General features: G+C 39.7%; 1 protein-coding gene and 1 long non-coding RNA gene across 2 annotated transcripts; one reads left to right on the top strand and one right to left on the bottom strand.

Annotated features, from left to right (window-relative positions):
• Nucleotides 1-1112: 1112 nt before the first annotated feature.
• Nucleotides 1113-3083, bottom strand: LOC110528448. Its single transcript, XR_005052660.1, has 3 exons — nt 2819-3083; nt 2010-2052; nt 1113-1911 (listed from the first exon to the last, which is right to left on the bottom strand). It is a non-coding gene; the product is annotated as an uncharacterized LOC110528448 (long non-coding RNA).
• Nucleotides 3084-3157: 74 nt separating this feature from the next.
• LOC110528447 (interferon-induced protein 44-like) lies at nt 3158-16148 on the top strand. Its single transcript, XM_036984027.1, has 10 exons — nt 3158-3256; nt 3367-3398; nt 9172-9244; nt 11165-11198; nt 11339-11543; nt 11676-11703; nt 11893-12008; nt 12466-12637; nt 12797-12897; nt 13077-16148. The coding sequence occupies exons 2-10, from the start codon at nt 3393-3395 to the stop codon at nt 13248-13250; spliced, it is 909 nt and encodes a 302-aa protein (XP_036839922.1). The 5' UTR covers nt 3158-3256; nt 3367-3392; the 3' UTR covers nt 13251-16148.
• The last annotated feature ends 4368 nt before the right edge of the window (nt 16149-20516 follow it).

The raw sequence follows: 20516 nt of genomic DNA, 5'->3' as shown, positions 1-20516 counted from the left end.
CCAAGTTAAAGCTTGCTGTTAGCTAGCTAACATTAGCTGAGGTTAGATGGCCGGCTTACTAGCTAAAATTAACTTACGTGTATGACGTGTGTGTAACGTTACTGTTTTCTCAGAATTCCATTTCACATTTAACATTACGTGTATGAACTGTGTGTATATACACAATCCATGTCTCAATTCTCTCAAGGCTTAAACATCCTTCTTTAACCTGCCTCCAACCCTTCATCGACACTGATTGAAGTGGATTTATCAAGTGACATCAATACGGGATCACAGCTTTCACCTGGTCACTCGGTCATGGAAAGAGCAGGTGTTCCTAATGTTTTGTACACTCAGGAGAGAGATTAAAGTAGACGGCACGCGTCAAAGTAATTGATTTATGACCCTGCATCATGATGTCGTGTGCATGTCCAAATATGTCCATCCTGTTCCTGTGGTCACGTGTTAGAGGGTGTGTGTTATTTTATATCTATATGGCGTCCTTTGAAGTAGTCATGGTGATTGATGTCTAGGGGCCTGGTTGAACTGGGGGGGTTGAGTGTTTGAACTTTTGGAACGTGTATGGCCCCCACCCCCAGTTTTATTGTCCTTATGGTTGTTATCTATGAAGCAGGAATGTGTGTGTGTGTGTGTGTGTGCTGTGTTTCTAACACCCCCACCCCCAGTTTTATTGTCCTTATGGTTGTTATCTATGAAGCAGGAGTGTGTGTGTGTGTGTGTGTGTGTGTGTGTGTGTGTGGGGGGGGGGGGGGGTGTTAGAAACAAGGTCCCTTGGCATTGTGTCCATTTCAGGCTTTAAACAACAATTAAACAGCCATCTAAATAATGTTTCTCAGCCTAGTTTCCTATTTAGTTATCTTTATATGTACAGGCACAGAGCTTCCAGATGGCTCCAGCCTACGGATTTTCAGTGCATGTACACCTGGGGAGATTAGAACCCAAAAGAAAAGATCCTAAAGGTAATTTCAGATTCAGGTTTATCGTGACAGCCGCTTTATGAAAGGCCTTTACTTATGGCTAAACAGCTTCTACACAGCTTATTAATTAATGCTGTGGGATCAAATTAGGTGTTTCTAGGAGGGCTTAAACAAATCTACAATGAAACAAACATGTACACTTCACACACATATTTATTGACTTTTAAAAAGACCACAGTAACATGACAGAATTTGTGCAAATGCAACGAAATCTGCTAGGGGATATTAAATGTACAACAGTACTATTCTGTAACAAGCAATACGTGTTAAACATGAGGCACATGCAATCATGACAGCCTCTTTATGAAAGGCCTTTAACTATGGCTAAACAGTTTTCTACACATCTTATTAATTAATGATGTGGGCATACCCAGGATTTACAGGCAGGACGTTTGATCTACACATGGATGGAAAACTTACGGATTCAGGTTTATCATGACAGCCTCTTTATGAAAGGCCTTTACTTAGGGCTAAACAGCTTCTACACAGCTCATTAATTAATGCTGTGGGATGATGAAATTAGGTGTTTCTAGGATGGCTTAAACAAATCTACAGTGAAACAAACATGTACACTTTACATACATATTTATTGACATTTAAAAAGACCACAGTAACATGACAGAATTTGTGCAAATGCGACGAAATCTGCTAGGGGATATTAAATGTACAACAGTACTATTCTGTAACAAGCAATACGTGTTAAACATGTGACACATGCAATCATGACAGCCTCTTTATGAAAGGCCTTTAACTATGGCTAAACAGTTTTCTACACATCTTATTAATTAATGATGTGGGCATATCCAGGATTTACAGGCAGGACGTTTGATCTAAACAGGGAGGGAAAACTTACAGAGTTATGATGGAGCGGGCAAGCGTCTTTGAGTCGGTGAATTCGAAACGGATAATGGTCAGGGCTAACCGGACCCTTTATCTGTAAGAAATAGTAAACATTTTGGAATTATAACATGTGTTAAAATGTAGGTACTAAATATTTTGAATTAAATCACTGGTTTTAAAAATGTATCTCACCCTTTAATGATAGGAAAATGTCCTTTCCAGACATCACCCCGGTCTGTCACGAAGAAAAAGACATGGAAAATCAGGGTGCGTGCATGAGTGTGCGTGTGACGGAGCAGCAGGAGTGTGTGTGTGTGTGCGTTTCAAAAACAAAGGGTTTGTGTGTGTGTTCAACAGGGGCCCAAGCATGTAGCCCCATTCTATCTGTAGAGAATAGTTTGAAACCAAGGTGTGCACTATCATGCATAAGGCATGTCGAGATATCTGCCGACCACCCGGGGTTAAACATTGATATCTCTAAGCAGAGCCCGGTGCCCCCCACCCCGGTTGTAGACAGAATGGCTCGACATCCCCTCCTGTTGTTTGAATTCACAGCCATTGTTCTCTAAACCAAATATACAAGGTGTTGCATACAGGATATCTCCCGAAACTCATTCCGTACTTTCGATAGTTAGGGACAGAACGTGGAGCATATACTTTAACACTATGTTACCACAGCTGAGCAGCTTGGAGATTATTAGCCATGTAAGTGGGGCGCAAAAGAGCGGATTTAACCAACTCTGTACAAACCCGACACGGGGTATGATAACTCTGACGCGTACGTCTAATGATTATTGTAGACAACTGAGTTCACAAGGCCCAATGTAGCCTGGACTTGCTTACCAAGACAACATTGAATGTTCCTGAGTGGCCTATTTACAGTTTTGACTTCAATTGGCATCGGCATTCTATGGCTAGACTTGACAGACCTTGAAGAATTTTTTTTATAATCATGTGTAAATATTGTACAATCCAGCAGTGTAAAGCTCCAAGAGACTTACCCAAAATTTCACAAGTATTGTAACCTTTATTGTCTTCTGAAACAAATATTGACCACAAAGATTGCCATTTTCCTATTGACTATAATGGAGTATCCTGCTTTCTGGATACAACCACCTTCAGTATTTTGGTCGGCCTTCAACTTGAGATCCTTAATGAGATGGGGCAGTCGTTCTCTCCTGTCTAAAACAGAGTCATATTGAAAGTGAAATTATGGCCCCTTTATTCCTGTAATGGTTCCATTTACAAGAAATGGGTATAGAAATAGGAGAGCTAGACAGCCCTCGTCACTTGATACATACATATCTAACACTGGAAAGTGAAAGTAACTGCACCAGTCAATTTCACGTTTTACTATAGGCTATATACTGCACATGAAGCTGCAATCCTTTTTCACAACTGTATCAGAATCCTTCTCAGGAGGAGCTAATTCTAACAAGGTGGTTACCATTTATCCTGCTGATAACACATATTGGTAAAGGACCACTTGTTCATTATACTGTTATATTGTTGTTATTTATTCAATTATTAAAGCATTTTTATTTTATAGTGCAAGAGGAAAATCTTTACACTGCGATGAATGTAAGTTCTCCCTGTAATTTGTACAAAAGGGAAATGTGTAACATTCTCTTCTATTGTTCCTATGCAGGCAGTTTCTTGTGAATACGGTTGCAAAGGGAGGGGATATTTCCGGAAACTCTCTAAATTAACCAGTCATTTTGGAAACGTTCAAAAATGTTGGGAATGTACATGGCATTTTAAAGATAAAGGATAATAAAATAACGTAAAATAACTCACTTTTGTAGAGCTATTACCATGTCAATCAACGCTTGAATAGAAATGTAGTTCACACCCCAGATTTTGATGTCAACACAGTCACTACAGTCCCATTAGTTTTCTTTGCAGACTTTGAATGTCGCGGTTGCGCACATTTGTATGGAATGGGGTTAGCTTACGTTAGTATGTTTTTAAATATGAAAAATTAAATCAGAAATCTGTAAAACATATTCCTATACTCCAATGATTACCTTTTCTGTTTAATTAGAAGAGTTTAGCATGTAATATCCTTTACAGTATATTGATACAGTAATAAAAAGTATATAAATCCTCTAATGTTTTGATGCCGAACTGGTGTCAGTTGTCAAAATTTGAGAACTACTTTCAAATGACATGATTGATGATTAGATATTTAACCATATGGTCTATACACTAGAAACTGGAAAATATGTATAGTGTTTAAAAAACATCATTCAGGCATACATTTCCAAAATGTATCTGTTATTTACAATAGTTTCTGAACATTCCTGATATTTTTGTAAATTACCGGGTGTATTGATGGGGTTCTGAGTGGTCTTTTACGACACCTGTGGTATATGTGTGGCAACAGCGGAATAACTGCTGCACATTGTTTCTCCAAGTTGGATGCTTCAAATGTATTCTGGCAGGTGAGGTTGGATGCAGTTAGCATCAAGCTTTGTAGTCAATACCCCCTTTGGAAGATATTCCTTTAAGAGGAATATACCTTTTGGCATAAGTTCTGCCTCCGAGCTCTTTCACAAGGCCATGGAAAGTGTCATTAGAGGGAGTTTGAGTGTCTGAGGATGATTTTGTGGTCTGGGGGTCCACTATTCAGGAACACAATGAGCGGTTGGAAAAGACTCTGCAGAGGGTTCAGAAGCATGGTTTGAAACTAAATTGGGCTAAATGTCAGTTCGGTGTGAAGTAAATCACATTTTTTGGGGATAGGCTATCCTCGGAGGGTGTGCAGCCTGAACATGCCAAGGTGAAAGCGGTGAGGGAGAAGGCTAATCCCCCACACAGGAATTCAGTGTGTTTTGGGTATGGTCAATTATTTGGGGAAGTTTGTACCAAATCTGTCAGTTAAAACCATCAATCGACCGGGAGAGTTTCAACCCTACTTGTGCAAGAAATAAACGGAATGTTTTGCGTTTTTTGGCCAGGAGTTTCTTGATGTCTGAAGTGACCTTCTCATTACTTTATTTAACTAGTCAAGTCAGTTAAGAACAAACTCTTATTTTCAATGACAGCCTAGGAACAGTGGGTTAACTGCCTTTTTCAGGGGTCACAATGACAGATTTTTACCTTGCCAGCTCAGGGATTTGATCTTGCAACCTTTCAGTTACTAGTCCAACGCTCTAACCACTGCTTATGAAACCAGGACAAAAAAAAGACAGTGATTTGGGGAATTTTCACTAGATGTAATCCATAGAATGGTCCTTTGGAGGAAGGAGAAGAGGTATTCGGAGTGGAAATTCTTGTCTGACTCAGGAGGCATGCACACCATCCACTGCTTCCGAGTATATTTTTCATACAAGCATTTCGCTACACCCGCGATAACGTGCTAAATATGTGTATGCGACCAATACATTTAGATTTGACATATATTTAACATTTGTATCTAAAAGCATAATAAATCTAATTTGGCATATTTATGACATTTTGGCCTAAGTTCCTTGCTCAGATCATGAGAACATATGAAAGCTGGTTGTTCCTTTTAACATGAGTCTTCAATATTCCCAGTTAAGAAGTTTTAGGTTGCAGTTATTATAGGACTATTTCTCTCTATACCATTTGTATTTCATAGACCTTTGACTATTGGATGTTTTTATAGGCACTATAGTATTGCCAGTCAAATCTCGGGAGTTGATAGGCTTGAAGTCTTAAACAGCGCTGTGATTCAAGCATTGCGAAAATCTGCTGGCAAATGGAGGAAAGTGCGGTTTGAATTCATGCTTACGAGCCTGCTGCTGCCGCTAAGTCAGACTGCTCTATTAAATATCAAATCATAGACTTAATTATAATATAGTAAACACACAGAAATACAAACCGTAGGTCATTAATATGGTCAAATCCGGAAACTATCATTTCGAAAACAAAACATTTATTCTTTCAGTGAAATATGGAACCGTTACGAATTTTAAAGAACGGGTGGCATCCTTAAGTCTAAATTTTGCTGTTACATTGCACAAACTTCAATGTTATGTCATAATTATGTACAATTCTGGCAAATGAATTACATTCTTTGTTAGGAAGAAATGGTCTTCACACAGTTCGCAATGAGCCAGGCGACCCGAACTGCTGCATATACCCTGACTCTGCTTACACTGAACCAAGAGAAGTGACATGATTTCAGGCACCGCATTAATTATATGCAACGCAGGACAAGCTAGTTAAACTAGTAATATCATCAACCATGTGTAGTTAACTAGTGATTATGTTAAGATTGATTATTTTTTACAAGATAAATTGACCGACAAGCCGGTCGGGGTCTCTTCACAGTCCTCAAGTCCAGAACAGACATAAAGCCATGACTACATGGAACTCTATTCCACATCAATAACTCATGCAAGCAGTAAAATCAGATTTAAAAAACAGATAAAACTACACCTTATGGAACAACACGGACTGTCAGGAGACACACACAGGCACACACACACGCTAGCACATGCACTCTACACACACCTACACTGTGGTATTGTTGTATGTTGTGTTGTGGATAGTGGTGTGATGCGCCTTAATTTGTTTACTCTTCCTGGGGTTCAGAGGTGATCCGTAATAAAATACTAAATTAAATTTAAAAAATATGACCCCCACAACATGATGTTGCCACCCCTGTGCTTCATGGTTGGGATGGTGTTCTTGGGCTTGCAAGCCTACCCCTTTTTCCTCCAAACATATGGCCAAATAGTTCTATTTTTGTTTCATCAGACCAGAGGACATTTCTCCAAAAAGTATGATCTTTGTCCCCATGTGCAGTTGCAAACCGTAGTCTGGCTTTTTTATGGCGGTTTTGGAGTAGTGGCTTTCAGGTTATGTCGATAAAGGACTCGTTTTACTGTGGATATAGATACTTTTGTACCTGTTTCCTCCAGCATCTTCACAAGGTCCTTTGCTGTTGTTCTGGGATTGATTTGCACTTTTCGCACCAAAGTATGTTCATTACTACGAGACAGAACGCGTCTCCTTCATTAGCGGTATGGCGGCTGATGGTCCCATGGTGTTTATACTTGCGTACTATTGTTTGTACAGATGAACGTGGTACCTTCAGGCGTTAGGAAATTGCTCCCAAGGATGAACCAGACTTGTGGAGGTCTACAATTTTTTTCTGCAGTCTTGACTGATTTCTTTTGATTTTCCCATGATGTCAAGCAAAGAGGCAGTGAGTTTAAAGGTAGGCCTTGAAATACATCCATAGGTACACCTCAAATTGACTCAATTGATGTCAATTAGCCTACCAGAAGCTTCTAAAGCCATGACATCCCATGACATAATTTTCTGGAATTCTCCAAGCTATTTAATGGCACAGTCAACTTAGTGTATATAAACTTCTGACCCACAGGAATTGTGATACAGTGAACTATAAGTGAAATAATATGTCTGTAAACAATTGTTGGAAAAATTACTTGTGTCATGCACAAAGTAGATGTCCTAACCGACTTGCCAAAACTATAGTTTCTTAACAAGACATTTTTGGAGTGGCTGAAAACAAGTTTTAATGACTCCAACCTAAGTATATGTAAACTTCCGACATCAACTGTATAATGACTGTATTATTTCACATCATTTGGCAACAATTTCCGATCCTTGAGTAATCAGCAATACTGTAAATACAGTCAGGTCTATAAATATTTGGACATTGACCAAGTTATTATTATTTTATTTTTAGCATATTGAAGTTTAAATTAAATAATGAATATGAGGGTATTTACATTAATCGGGAGAGGGTTTTGGAATTACAGAACTTTTTATGTGGGCACCCCTTTTAAAGGGACCAAAAGTAATTGAACAATTGGCTGATCAGCCGTTCCATGGCCAGGTGTGTTATTCCCTCATTAGTTAATTTACAAGTAAGTAGATAAAATGTCTAGAGTTGATTTCAAGTGTAGCATTTGGAATCTGTTACTCTTAACCATCAATATGAAGTCCAAAGAGCTGTCACTGCCAGTGAAGCAAGCCATCGTTAGGCTGAAAAATCTAAAGAAACCCATCAGAGAGATAGCAAAAGGTTTGGCCAAATCAACTGTGTTACATTCTTAAAAATAATGATCGCACTGGTGAGCTCAGGAACACCAAAAGGTTCGGAAGACCATGGAAAACAACTGTGGTGGATGACAGAAGCATTCTTTCCCTGGTGAAAAAAAACTCCTTCACAACAGTTTGCCAGATCAATAACACCCTCCAGGAGGTAGGCGTATCTGTGTCAACAATCAAGAGAAGACTTCTACAAACAAGAGAAGACTTCACCAGAGTAGATAGAGGGTTTACCACAAGATGGTAAGCCTCAAAAACAGGAATACCAGTTTAGAGTTTGCCAAAAAACATTTAAAAAGCCTGTCCAGTTCTAGAACAACATCCTATAGACAGATGAGACAAAGATCAACTTGTACCAGAATGATTGGAAGAGAAGAGTATGGAGCAGGGAAGGTACTGCTCATGATCCAAAGCATACCACCTCATCTGTGAAGCATGGTGGAGGTAGTGTTATGACGTGGGCATGTATGGCTGCCAATGGAACTGGTTACCTTGTATTTATTGATTATGTGACTGCTGACAAAAGCAGCAGGATGAATTCTGAAGTGTTTAGGGCTATATTATCTGCTCAGATTCAGCCAAATGCTTCAAAACTCGTTGGACGGTGCATCACAGTGCAGATTGACAATGACCCGAAGCAGACTGCTAAAGCAACCCATTACTTTTTTAAGGCAAAGAAGTGGAATGTTTTGCAATGGCCAAGTCAATCACCTGACCTGAATCCAATTTATCATGCATTTCACTTGCTGAAGGCAAAACTGAAGGCAAAATTCCCCAAGAGCAAGCAGGAACTGAAGACAGCTGCGGTAAAGGCCTGGCAGTGCATCACCAGGAAAGAAACCCAGCATCTGGTGATGTCTATGGGCTCCAGACTTTGATGTCTGTGTCATTGACTGCAAAGGATTTGCAACCAAGTTTTAAAACTCACAATTTAATTAATGATTGTTAGTTTGTCCAATTACATTTGAGCCCCTAAAATTGGGGGGCTATGTATGAAAATGGTTGTAATTCCTACACGGTTCATACAATCATTTTGACAAAACCCTTAAATTAAAGATAAAAGTCTACGCTTTAAACATATCTTGATTGTTTCCTTTCAAATCTATTGTGGTGACGTACAGAGCCAAAATTATGCTAATTGTGACGCTGTCCAAATACTTATGGACCTGACTGTATGTCTGTCGTTGAAGGAACCAGTCTGAAATCAAATCTGACCAAAATATGAAAATATTATTTTCATGTGGCCCTTAGCAGACTATGAGAGTTGCAGTACATAAATGACATACTATTCACCCCCAAATAGAATTTTCTCGGGAAATATGATAGACATCTAGTCCAACCATCACAAACACCAAGACCAACACCACCAAAGAAGGGTAAGAGACATGAGTCATGACATATTGTGAAAAGAGCATGAGACATATCAGTAAAAATACAATTGACGTCTGATCTGTATACTCTGTTTTAGAGCCTGCATTGACAAAAGTCCAAAGTCATGCATATACAGTGCCTTGCGAAAGTATTCGGCCCCCTTGAACTTTGCGACCTTTTGCCACATTTCAGGCTTCAAACATAAAGATATAAAACTGTATTTTTTTGTGAAGAATCAACAACAAGTGGGACACAATCATGAAGTGGAACGACATTTATTGGATATTTCAAACTTTTTTAACAAATCAAAAACGGAAAAATTGGGCGTGCAAAATTATTCAGCCCCTTTACTTTCAGTGCAGCAAACTCTCTCCAGAAGTTCAGTGAGGATCTCTGATGATCCAATGTTGACCTAAATGACTAATGATGATAAATACAATCCACCTGTGTGTAATCAAGTCTCCGTATAAATGCACCTGCACTGTGATAGTCTCAGAGGTCCGTTAAAAGCGCAGAGAGCATCATGAAGAACAAGGAACACACCAGGCAGGTCCGAGATACTGTTGTGGAGAAGTTTAAAGCCGTATTTGGATACAAAAAGATTTCCCAAGCTTTAAACATCCCAGGAAGCACTGTGCAAGCGATAATATTGAAATGGAAGGAGTATCAGACCACTGCAAATCTACCAAGACCTGGCCGTCCCTCTAAACTTTCAGCTCATACAAGGAGAAGACTGATCAGAGATGCAGCCAAGAGGCCCATGATCACTCTGGATGAACTGCAGAGATCTACAGCTGAGGTGGGAGACTCTGTCCATAGGACAACAATCAGTCGTATATTGCACAAATCTGGCCTTTATGGAAGAGTGGCAAGAAGAAAGCCATTTCTTAAAGATATCCATAAAAAGTGTAGTTTAAAGTTTGCCACAAGCCACCTGGGAGACACACCAAACATGTGGAAGAAGGTGCTCTGGTCAGATGAAACCAAAATTGAACTTTTTGGCAACAATGCAAAACGTTATGTTTGGCGTAAAAGCAACACAGCAAATCACCCTGAACACACCATCCACACTGTCAAACATGGTGGTGGCAGCATCATGGTTTGGGCCTGCTTTTCTTCAGCAGGGACAGGGAAGATGGTTAAAATTGATGGGAAGATGGATGGAGCCAAATACAGGACCATTCTGGAAGAAAACCTGATGGAGTCTGCAAAAGACCTGAGACTGGGACGGAGATTTGTCTTCTAACAAGACAATGATCCAAAACATAAGGCAAAATCTACAATGGAATGGTTCAAAAATAAACATATCCAGGTGTTAGAATGGCCAAGTCAAAGTCCAGACCTGAATCCAATCGAGAATCTGTGGAAAGAACTGAAAACTGCTGTTCACAAAGGCTCTCCATCCAACCTCACTGAGCTCGAGCTGTTTTGCAAGGAGGAATGGGAAAAAATGTCAGTCTCTCGATGTGCAAAACTGATAGAGACATACCCCAAGCGACTTACAGCTGTAATCGCAGCAAAAGGTGGCGCTACAAAGTATTAACTTAAGGGGGCTGAATAATTTTGCACGCCCAATTTTTCAGTTTTTGATTTGTTAAAAAAGTTTGAAATATCCAATAAATGTCGTTCCACTTCATGATTGTGTCCCACTTGTTGTTGATTCTTCACAAAAAAAATACAGTTTTATATCTTTATGTTTGAAGCCTGAAATGTGGCAAAAGGTCGCAAAGTTCAAGGGGGCCGAATACTTTCGCAAGGCACTGTATCAAGTTGACTCTACTCTGATTTATTGTGTGAAAAATCATGAATTATTGTACATTCATTTAAATGAAGGTGAAGATATCTTTTGAAAGTGATGGAGGGAATTGAAAACGAGAAATTACAGCCAAGTTCATTTAATATAAATAAATTCCTGTGTCACACAGAATTTGACAGCCCATGGAGGAAAGTATCTTGGAGGTAAGTATGTCCTGACTGGCCAAGTATGGAGGATAACTAGGAGACAACAAAAAAGAATGCAAAGGATGTTACAATCAATATCAAGGGATGTGCAAACAGTGTGCTATGCTAAATTGATGATAAATCATTGTCTCTGACAGTAAACAAAATAGGGACGAGATGGTGGGGGCCCTGAGGAACTTTGAACTGAATGATCCTGACGTGGGTCATCTGAGATGCCTGCTACATGGACCAGTCGGTGCAGGGAAGTCCAGCTTCATCAACTCAGTCAACAATGTCTTCCAAGGACGCACAACATCTGGTGCCCTGGTAGCAGCTGCCTCTGGCACAAGCTTCACCAAGACAGTAAGTTACTATAAATTAGGAATGCAGTGCCAATGATCACAAAACACTATTAATGGATGAAACATGGATCCCTAGCATACCTTTGTACACAAATACCTGCTATGAGTATGTTCTAAAAATGTTTATTTTCAGTATAAAACACACTACATTAAAAATGGAAATTTATTTTATTTTATTTGACCTTTATTTAACCAGGCAAGTCAGTTAAGAACAAATTCTTATTTTCAATGACGGCCTGGGAACAGTGGCAGGGGCAGAACGACAGATTTGTACCTTGTCAGCTCGGGGGTTTGAACTCACAACCTTCTGGTTACTAGTCCAACGCTCTAACCACTAGGCTACCCTGCCCATGCCCGTCTACCCTTTGCATTCAATGATGTCATGGGTCTGGAGGCACAAGAAAATGGGATGCAACCTAAAGACCTCATCAATGCTCTGAAGGGCCATCTACCAGAAGGCTATAAGGTAAACCAGCATACACAAATGTATACATACAGACGCAAATAATATTATACTGTAAATGTAGCCTTCCTTAACCCAACAAACAATGCCAATAGTTCTGTTCTTTCTACACTCTTAGAAAATAGGGCTCTAAACAGGTTCTTCACCATTCCCCATAGTAGAACCCTTTCTGGGTCTAGGTAGAAGCGTTTTCGGTTCCATGTACAACCCTCTGTGGAAAAGGTTCTACATGGAACCCAAACGGGTTCTACCTGGAACCAAAAGGTTTCTCCCATAAACCAAAAATTGCTCTTCAAAGGGTTCTCCTATGGGTTTAGGCTCTAGATAGCACCTTTTTCCTCAGAGTGTACCAACACCAGCCAAATAATACATTTTTCAATAGCAAATTTAACAAAACAAACTAGTAATCGTTTTAAGCAGAGAAGTCCTGTCAGACCAATCTTGTCTTTCCTTGGGCCAGTTCAATCCTTGCTGGCCATTAACTGAGGAAAGTCCAGACTACAATAGGATGCCTATGTCAAGTAACAAGGTTCACTGTCTGGTGAGTGTTGTACCAGCAGACAAAATCTCTCTCATGTCAAGTGATGTCACAGCGAAGATGCGGAAGGTCAGAGAAAAAGCCAGTAATATGGGTGAGCTATTCCAAACCCTCTATGTTTCTCTGTGTCTTTCTCACGCCGTGTTTATGAAGTGGCCTTTGGCTGTAGATAGCTCTTGACCTTCACTTTTATTATTACTTGAAACTGTGTTACCTATATATTAGCTCTTCCATTCAATCATTTCTTCAACAGGAATTCCTCAAGTTGTTGTCATGACCATGCCAGACAAGGCTTGTGTTCTTGTGGACAGTGATGTGAAGAGAATCTACACCAGCAAGGCAATCAAAGAGAAGGTGAGTCATGTTTTACATCACATGTAATCCTCAAGTCACATCAAATCACATTAAATCTTACTCAGGTAAAGCTAAATTCCTGCCCACTCGGGTAAAGAAAAAGTCCTGCCAACTCAGGTAAAACAATAATCCTGCTTTCTCAGGTAAAGCATAAGTAATTGTTGTCCAACATTTCTCAGATGCAGATCTGCAGTAATGAGCTGGGTGTTCCCATGAACTGCATCCTGCCGGTGAAGAACTACCATGAGGAGGAGATGCTGGATGATGACATGGACATCCTGATCCTGAACGCCATGACTCAGATTATGAACTTTGCCAACGACTACATCTGGGACCTCCAACAACATGCATGAGTGTCACACGCTAGGAGATTAGTGAGCCATCCAGTACACTCCTAAATCTATATAGTCTAGATTTAATTTCAGATAAGCTATCCCCCTTAGGAAATTTGTTTTGAAGGCTGGATGAAGACTGGAGTGAAAGTTCTCTTTTCAATGTTTTCATAAAGTCCAATGATGTCAGTTATCTATGCATCATGTTTGGCATTCTATCAAGGATACTAGCTTATCTAATGCAAGTGTACACTGTTGGGTGTTATATGTAGGTGCTGTCTAGAACCTAAAACAGTTATTCGGTTGTCATCATAGGAGAACCTTTTAAAGAACTCTTTGGGTTCCATGTAAAATCCTCACTGGTTCATCTTAGCTAGCTAGTAGCTCTAGTTAGATCCCTCTGTAATATGGATATCTTCCATACAGGGTTCTTGTGTGATGTGCCAAGAAGAGTACACCGCCACTACATCGAGTCACTATAAGTTGATACTTGTAAAAATGTCAATTATTTTATGCTTTTCCTGTACCTATGTTTGTCCTGTGCAGCTGCAGGCTTTTTTTCGGGTGCTGAAATCAGTTGTTTTTGGAGAGAAAAAAAAGAATTTTATGTGACGTCCGCCAAACTGTACCCCGTAATCCATATATAAAAACTACGGATTTCAGCACCCAAAGAAAAGCTTGCAGTTACACAGGACAAACAGACATTTTTACAAGTATCGACTGATAGTGACTCAATCTAGTCAGTGGTACACTCCGCCGACACTCATCACAACTCAAATCCGTAGAGATGTATATGTATGTATCTATGTATAAATATCTGACAACATTATATACAAGAGGGAATGCATAAATAAGCCAACAAATATTAGTTAAATAAAATATGGAAGAATCGATGAAAAGCTGCATTGACTGTGAAGTTTGTAGTTTCAACTGGACAATTTCACTTGAACAACCCTCAAGTCATAATAACAATTGGGAAACTGAGAAAATTTTGTTACCAGAGTTGCAGAGTTGTGGCATTTCACCACTAAGCTTTTACATTTTAAACCAAGTGATGGCAACAAATCCCTTATTAACAATTAAAAATGTATTTAAATGGATAATGTAGCTAGTTTTACCATATTATCAATGTTAAGCAAGCTATGTAAACTTTTCTTGGTTGAAGAATTGTTCCTAACATCAAAACAACTTGAAAACAATCATGTCGGATTTACAACTTCCCACTTCTCACGGGCATGTGAATGCCCCATTAGATAGATAACTAGTGAAGCCCGTTTTAGCATGAACAGCGCCATTGGGGAATTTCGCCATTTTGAAGTAGTCAACTGGGTGGGACTTCCTATGGGTTAAGGAAGGATCACATAATTCCATCCAGGTCATCAGGAATGGTCAGCCAAAGAATGATACTCATTAGCAAACATTCCATAACTGCAGGTGGAAGTTAACAACAACCTTGCCTTTATACCTTTTCAAACAACACACTCCAGGTGGCACTGTGCACCCTTTCAGTTTGTTTACCAACTCATAGAAGTAGTAAAATAAGAAATTCACTACTTTAAAATGGAGCAGAGGAGGCTGGTGGGAGGCGCTATAGGAAAATGGGCTCATTGTAATGTCTGGAATGGGATAAATGGAACGGCATCAAACAAATGGAAACCCTGTTTGACTCCGTTCCATTAGTTCCATTCCAGCCATTACAATGAACCCATCCTCCTATAACTCTTCCCACTGGCCTACTCTAAAATGCAGATAGCCTCAATGGCGCTGCCCATGCTCTCACAGACGACATAATGGCACAGATACAAAGTAAGAAGTCTAACTAAGTCTATGGCTAGCTGACAGCAAAGCATTAACTTAGACATCTCATCTTTGTATCTGTCCTATTGTAGCATCTGTGACAGCATGGGCAGGACCTTTGAGGCTATCTCCATTTTAAAGCAGTACATTTATTTTACTACTACTTCTATGCAGCAAAGGTGTCGGCTAGAGAGTACGTGCAGGAGATTCCAGCATGGATTTGTAGTCTTGCATGACAAAGTATCAGCTTTCACATCATGTGAAAGCTGATACTCTTGTTTCATAAAATGCATTAAATGGGATTATTTTTCCACTCTGTCATACACCATAAAAGGCTTTTTATTTTTACATTCATTGTCCAACAAGTGTTTAAAGGCCTTTATTGTTTTGTTCTGTCATCTGGGATGGGGAGTTGGAGGTGGATGCCCACCTTTTTTTTGCTTATTTTTCTTTACGTACCAATTTTATTATTATCAAATCATGTTATGTGAGCAAGATGATCATTCCTTTGTATGCATTTCTTATTTTTGTTTTTCTTACCGAGAATGGTAATGGCCAGAACTGAGCGAATGGAATGGCATCAAACACCTGTAAACCAGGTGTTTGTTGTATTTGATACCATTCCACTGATTCCACTCTAGTCATGACAACGAGACCGTTCTCACCAGTTAAGGTGCCACCAACCTCCTGTGATATAGGTATAGAATTAAATTTCATAAAAATAAAAACATTAGAAACATTAAAAAAGTTATCATACTATACTAAATATGTCACCAAATAATTGAGTCAAATACACTGTTTTGCAATGAAGGTGATAGGTTTGGTTTCTGAAATGTATATATTATTAATCATTAGGTATAATAGAGACATGAGGGGTGCCATAAGTAAGCTTGGGAGGGTCTGAGTGCAGGGAAAACAATCACATGTAGCAGAACTGAGAGTGGAGGAACTGTTTAAGGCCCGTCACTCAGCTCTCTGCCTAGCAATAATGATGCAATGTTTGGTGATAAGGAGGAGACTCCACCCAAAGTGGGGTATGTACACTACCACTGTTGAAACCATGTTTTTGTCTAATGCAGCTGTATTGACCCTCTGGGCAGAATAAACTTGGTTTAAAGCTTTCATAGTGTTCATTGAGTTTGTACTCTGAAAATTAGAACCATAGAAAGGTCTACAGTAACTTCAACAGCACTGTCTCGGGGACCATCATGGTGTAGCCGGAGGACAGCTAGCTTCGTCCTCCTCTGGCTACATTGACCATAATACAAAACCTAGGAGGCTCGTAGCCCTCACCCCCTTCCATAGACATACATGGTATTATGACCACTTCCGGGGGACGTCCTCCAACCAATCAAAGCTTTTGCAATAGGAACTGACATGTTGTCTACCCGCTCGTAGAAATAGGATCAGATAATAAACCTAGTGTGTTGTATTGGGATTGTGCCACAGAGCATTATGGGGGTTCTATGTGTTGAGAAGCTTCCTGACATTGTTGGCTAGAGATGTAGAGTTAGTTGAGCTTTTGTTTATATTATTCAATTCAAATGACACGGAAGATGTATATTCTAAATTGTTTTCTTGGTTTTAGAACTTGATTTCTGTGTCCAGTTGGTGCAATTTATTTTAAAAAATGAAACGTTAGCCTAGCTAACCTAGCTACCAGCGTGAGTGTGCAGTTATCTCCGGCAGAATGGTAGAATGGCTAACGCTGCCGAAAATGTTGTGGACTTTTTGTTGAAGGATCCCTTTCATTCTCTTGGGTACATGGAAAAGGTATGAATTAAAAGCGAGGGTTGATCTCTGCCTGAGATCAGTTTCATAAAGGATAAAAAGGTGAGGTCATTCAATATCGACTTGTATCAAAAGTATAGCTGGTTAACAGGGAGCCTTTCATCAAGCTGCCTGTACTGCTGGCCTTGCCTGCTTTTTGGAAAGTCTGAGCCTTGGTCGAAATGTGGGTAGAGTGACCTGAAGAACATCGATCGTTCAGCTAAATGGCAAAACAAAAGCAGGGAGCATATAAATGCCCACATCAGATTCAAGCTTCTGGGAAAAAGCTGCATTGATAGAGGCCACAAGAGGGAAAGTTCCACCAACAAGGTCAACTACAATGAGTTTGCAGAGGTAATTGCACCTTGCAGAGGTAACCGAACATATCAAACTTTCCAATGTCTTTTCCGAATTATTTGATAGCTTCCATCGCATCATCCATTAAAATGTAGATTAAAGAGAGAGATTGACATTTTTTCACGTGCTCAAGTAGGCTTTCTACTTTCCTCTGATATTTATTTAGCAAAGATGAACACATAATCACTCCAGACAGATCCAAGCAAAAACTCAACACCTAAACATTAGAAATCTGACATGCTGTATGGGATTTAAATGACTAATTTTCAGACTGATCAACTGTAGGCTACTAATAAGAGCAGCTGTATAACGTTACATCCTATGCGCCCTGTCCATCTGGTCATTGTAAACTAATTGGTAACGTTATGTATTTATCGTCCATTTATGTATCAGGAGAAAATGTTAATGTGATCAAATTCAGTTTATATTAACATTTTGGGCTGGCTAGGCTGCCTACATGTTTTTAATCCAAAATGTTTCACTGGAATTAATATATTGTATCTCATACACCCTATTTTAGGTTTCCCTCCTTTACGGGATAATCAGACCTATTTGTGCTCCTCCAGACAATCTCGACTATCCCCTCCAAAACGTATTTCGACAGGCAATCTATATTTATATAATTATGTCTCTGACCTACTCTCTTATAATTTTATTATTAGATTTTGCCTTCTATTTTACGTTTTCCGGCCAATATATATCAACCAATTTTATGTTTTAAGTCTCAACATTAGCTAGTTTACATTGGTAGTGGCCACAGATACCTAGGGTCATTACGGACCCCCCTTCCTCCTGGTTGGCTCTATTCCCAATTCCTAGATTTCATGTGGCACTTGCTTGCAGTTCCTATAGTTTCCACTGGGTGTCAACAGTCTTTAGAAATTGGTTGATGTTTTTCCTTTGAGAAATGAAGAAGTAGGGCTGTTCAGAACGAGGGTCGAGTGAAGTGTACTGTTTGTTAGGGGCGCGCGAACTGAATGCTCGCTCCACTTTGTTTTTTTTATCCGCAATTGAACGCAGTTTATCCCGTCTTAAATTGTATTGATTATTTACGTAAAAAAATACCTAAAGTTGTATTAGGAGAGTTGTTTGAAATGTTTGGAACACGTTTACAGGTAACTTACCGCTTCCACATGATGTCACCAGTCGTTGGAATTTGGTTGAGCTTATTCCTTTGTGCAATGAAGAAGTACGGCCATCTAGGAACTGGGTAACACTGTTGAGAGTTGCGCAAGAGTTGAAAAGTAGCGTTGGTTTGTTCTCTTCCTGTATTGAACACAGATAGACCCGTCTTCAATTTAATCGATTATTAACGTTTAAAAATACCTAAAGTTGTATTACAAAAGTATTTTGAAATGTTTTGGCAAAGTTTACAGGTAACTTTTGAGATATTTTAGTAGTGACGATGCGCAAATTGGAAGCTGTTTTTTTCTGGATCAAATGCGCCAAATAAATTGACATTTTGGATATATATGGACAAACAAAAGGACCAACTGTGATGTTTATGGGACATATTGGAGTGCCAACAAAAGAAGCTCGTCAAAGGCATGATTTATATTTTATTTATGCGTTTTGTGTACCGCCTGCAGGGTTGAAATATGCTACTCTCTTCGTTTACTGTTGTGCTATCATCAGATAATAAATAGCTTCTTATGCTTTCGCCCGAAAAGCCTTTTAAAAATCTGACATGTTGGCTGGATTCACAACGAGTGTAGCTTTAATTTAGTATCTTACATGTGTGATTTAATGAAAGTTTGATTTTGATATCATTTTATTTGAATTTACCGCGCTGCATTTTCTCTGGCTTTAGGCCAAGTGAGACGCTAGCGTCCCCTATCCTAGAGAGGTTAGGCCCTAGTCAGCGACATCTACGGCCTTGTTCAATCGAACCCAATACTCCATAACAGGCTCTACGGGTACAGGTTTAGTATTGTAAAAATCAGCCAAGGGCATGCATGAATAGGCCAATTCGCTGAAATTCTGTTTCAGAATGTCAAATACAATCTCTGGCTTCTCTGTAGGATCAACTGTTGTCTCATTGCGTAAATGTATCTTTACCATGTCTCTTGCTTTGCTAGATAATCGACTAATCATCTCATGTGATTGTTCCCCAACAGGACATCCCTTCCTCCTCAAGTATCTTCTCATCAACTCCTCCCATTCATGAATGGAGCATTTGTCTGTACCATCTACTCTATATGTAGGAGGTTCCTTTATGTCTGATTGCATGATAAACTTAATTTGACTGAGATCTACATATCTTACTGACTCTGAATGATGATCGCTTATCTTTTCTGTACTTACTGGTGGCTCATAAGTACTGGACCTGCCACTCTGTAGTTATTCCCTAATGGAGCTCCCTATTTCCTGGGCTAGCTGAGTGACCAGCTCAGCTAGACCATCTACAGGGGCATTTGGATTAACAATAGATGAAGGGCTTTCATCCAACATTTTTGTGGAGCAAAACATGGGGGAACCTCCTGCACCTACACACTTTACAGGGGTTTGATCAGAGTATGAGAAAAACATCCCACTCCCAGCATCACCATTGTAAAACCACTAATGTTACGTTAAAATGTCTGTTGATGAACACACTTCTATGTTGGTTAACTATAAACAGCGCTCTCAATACATCGTTGACAGAAATAAAATAAACAGGAAAAAGACTGTAGTGCCGCTTTTTGCCACAAGGCGGCAAGAGTACCTCAATGATATAATTAGTCTCTAGAGCAGCAGCGTAGCGGTGATAGAGCTGACGTCGATCAACGATGAATCCGGGTCTAGAAGCACACATGTAACCGGTGCTATACTGCACCGCTGTAACTCTGCGTTGTGTGAGGTTGATTGAGACTATAGACGTGGACAGCTTTTTTCCATCTACGTAACATTGCAAAAATCAGGAACTTTCTGTCCAAAAATGATGCAGAAAAATTAATCCATGCTTTTGTCACTTCCAGGTTAGACTACTGCAATGCTCTACTTTCCGGCTACCCGGATAAAGCACTAAATAAACTTCAGTTAGTGCTAAATACGGCTGCTAGAATCCTGACTAGAACCAAAAAAATTGATCATATTACTCCAGTGCTAGCCTCTCTACACTGGCTTCCTGTCAAAGCAAGGGCTGATTTCAAGGTTTTACTGCTAACCTACAAAGCATTACATGGGCTTGCTCCTATCTATCTCTCTGATTTGGTCCTGCCGTACATACCTACACGTACGCTACGGTCACAAGACGCAGGCCTCCTAATTGTCCCTAGAATTTTTAAGCAAACAGCTGGAGGCAGGGCTTTCTCCTATAGAGCTCCATTTTTATGGAACGGTCTGCCTACCCATGTCAGAGACGCAAACTCGGTCTCAACCTTT

This window comes from Oncorhynchus mykiss, chromosome 7 (genome assembly GCF_013265735.2).
Source record: "Oncorhynchus mykiss isolate Arlee chromosome 7, USDA_OmykA_1.1, whole genome shotgun sequence".
Classification (NCBI taxonomy): domain Eukaryota; kingdom Metazoa; phylum Chordata; class Actinopteri; order Salmoniformes; family Salmonidae; genus Oncorhynchus; species Oncorhynchus mykiss.
Note: the sequence above shows the minus strand (reverse complement) of the source record. Positions and strands in the feature narration are given on the sequence as shown.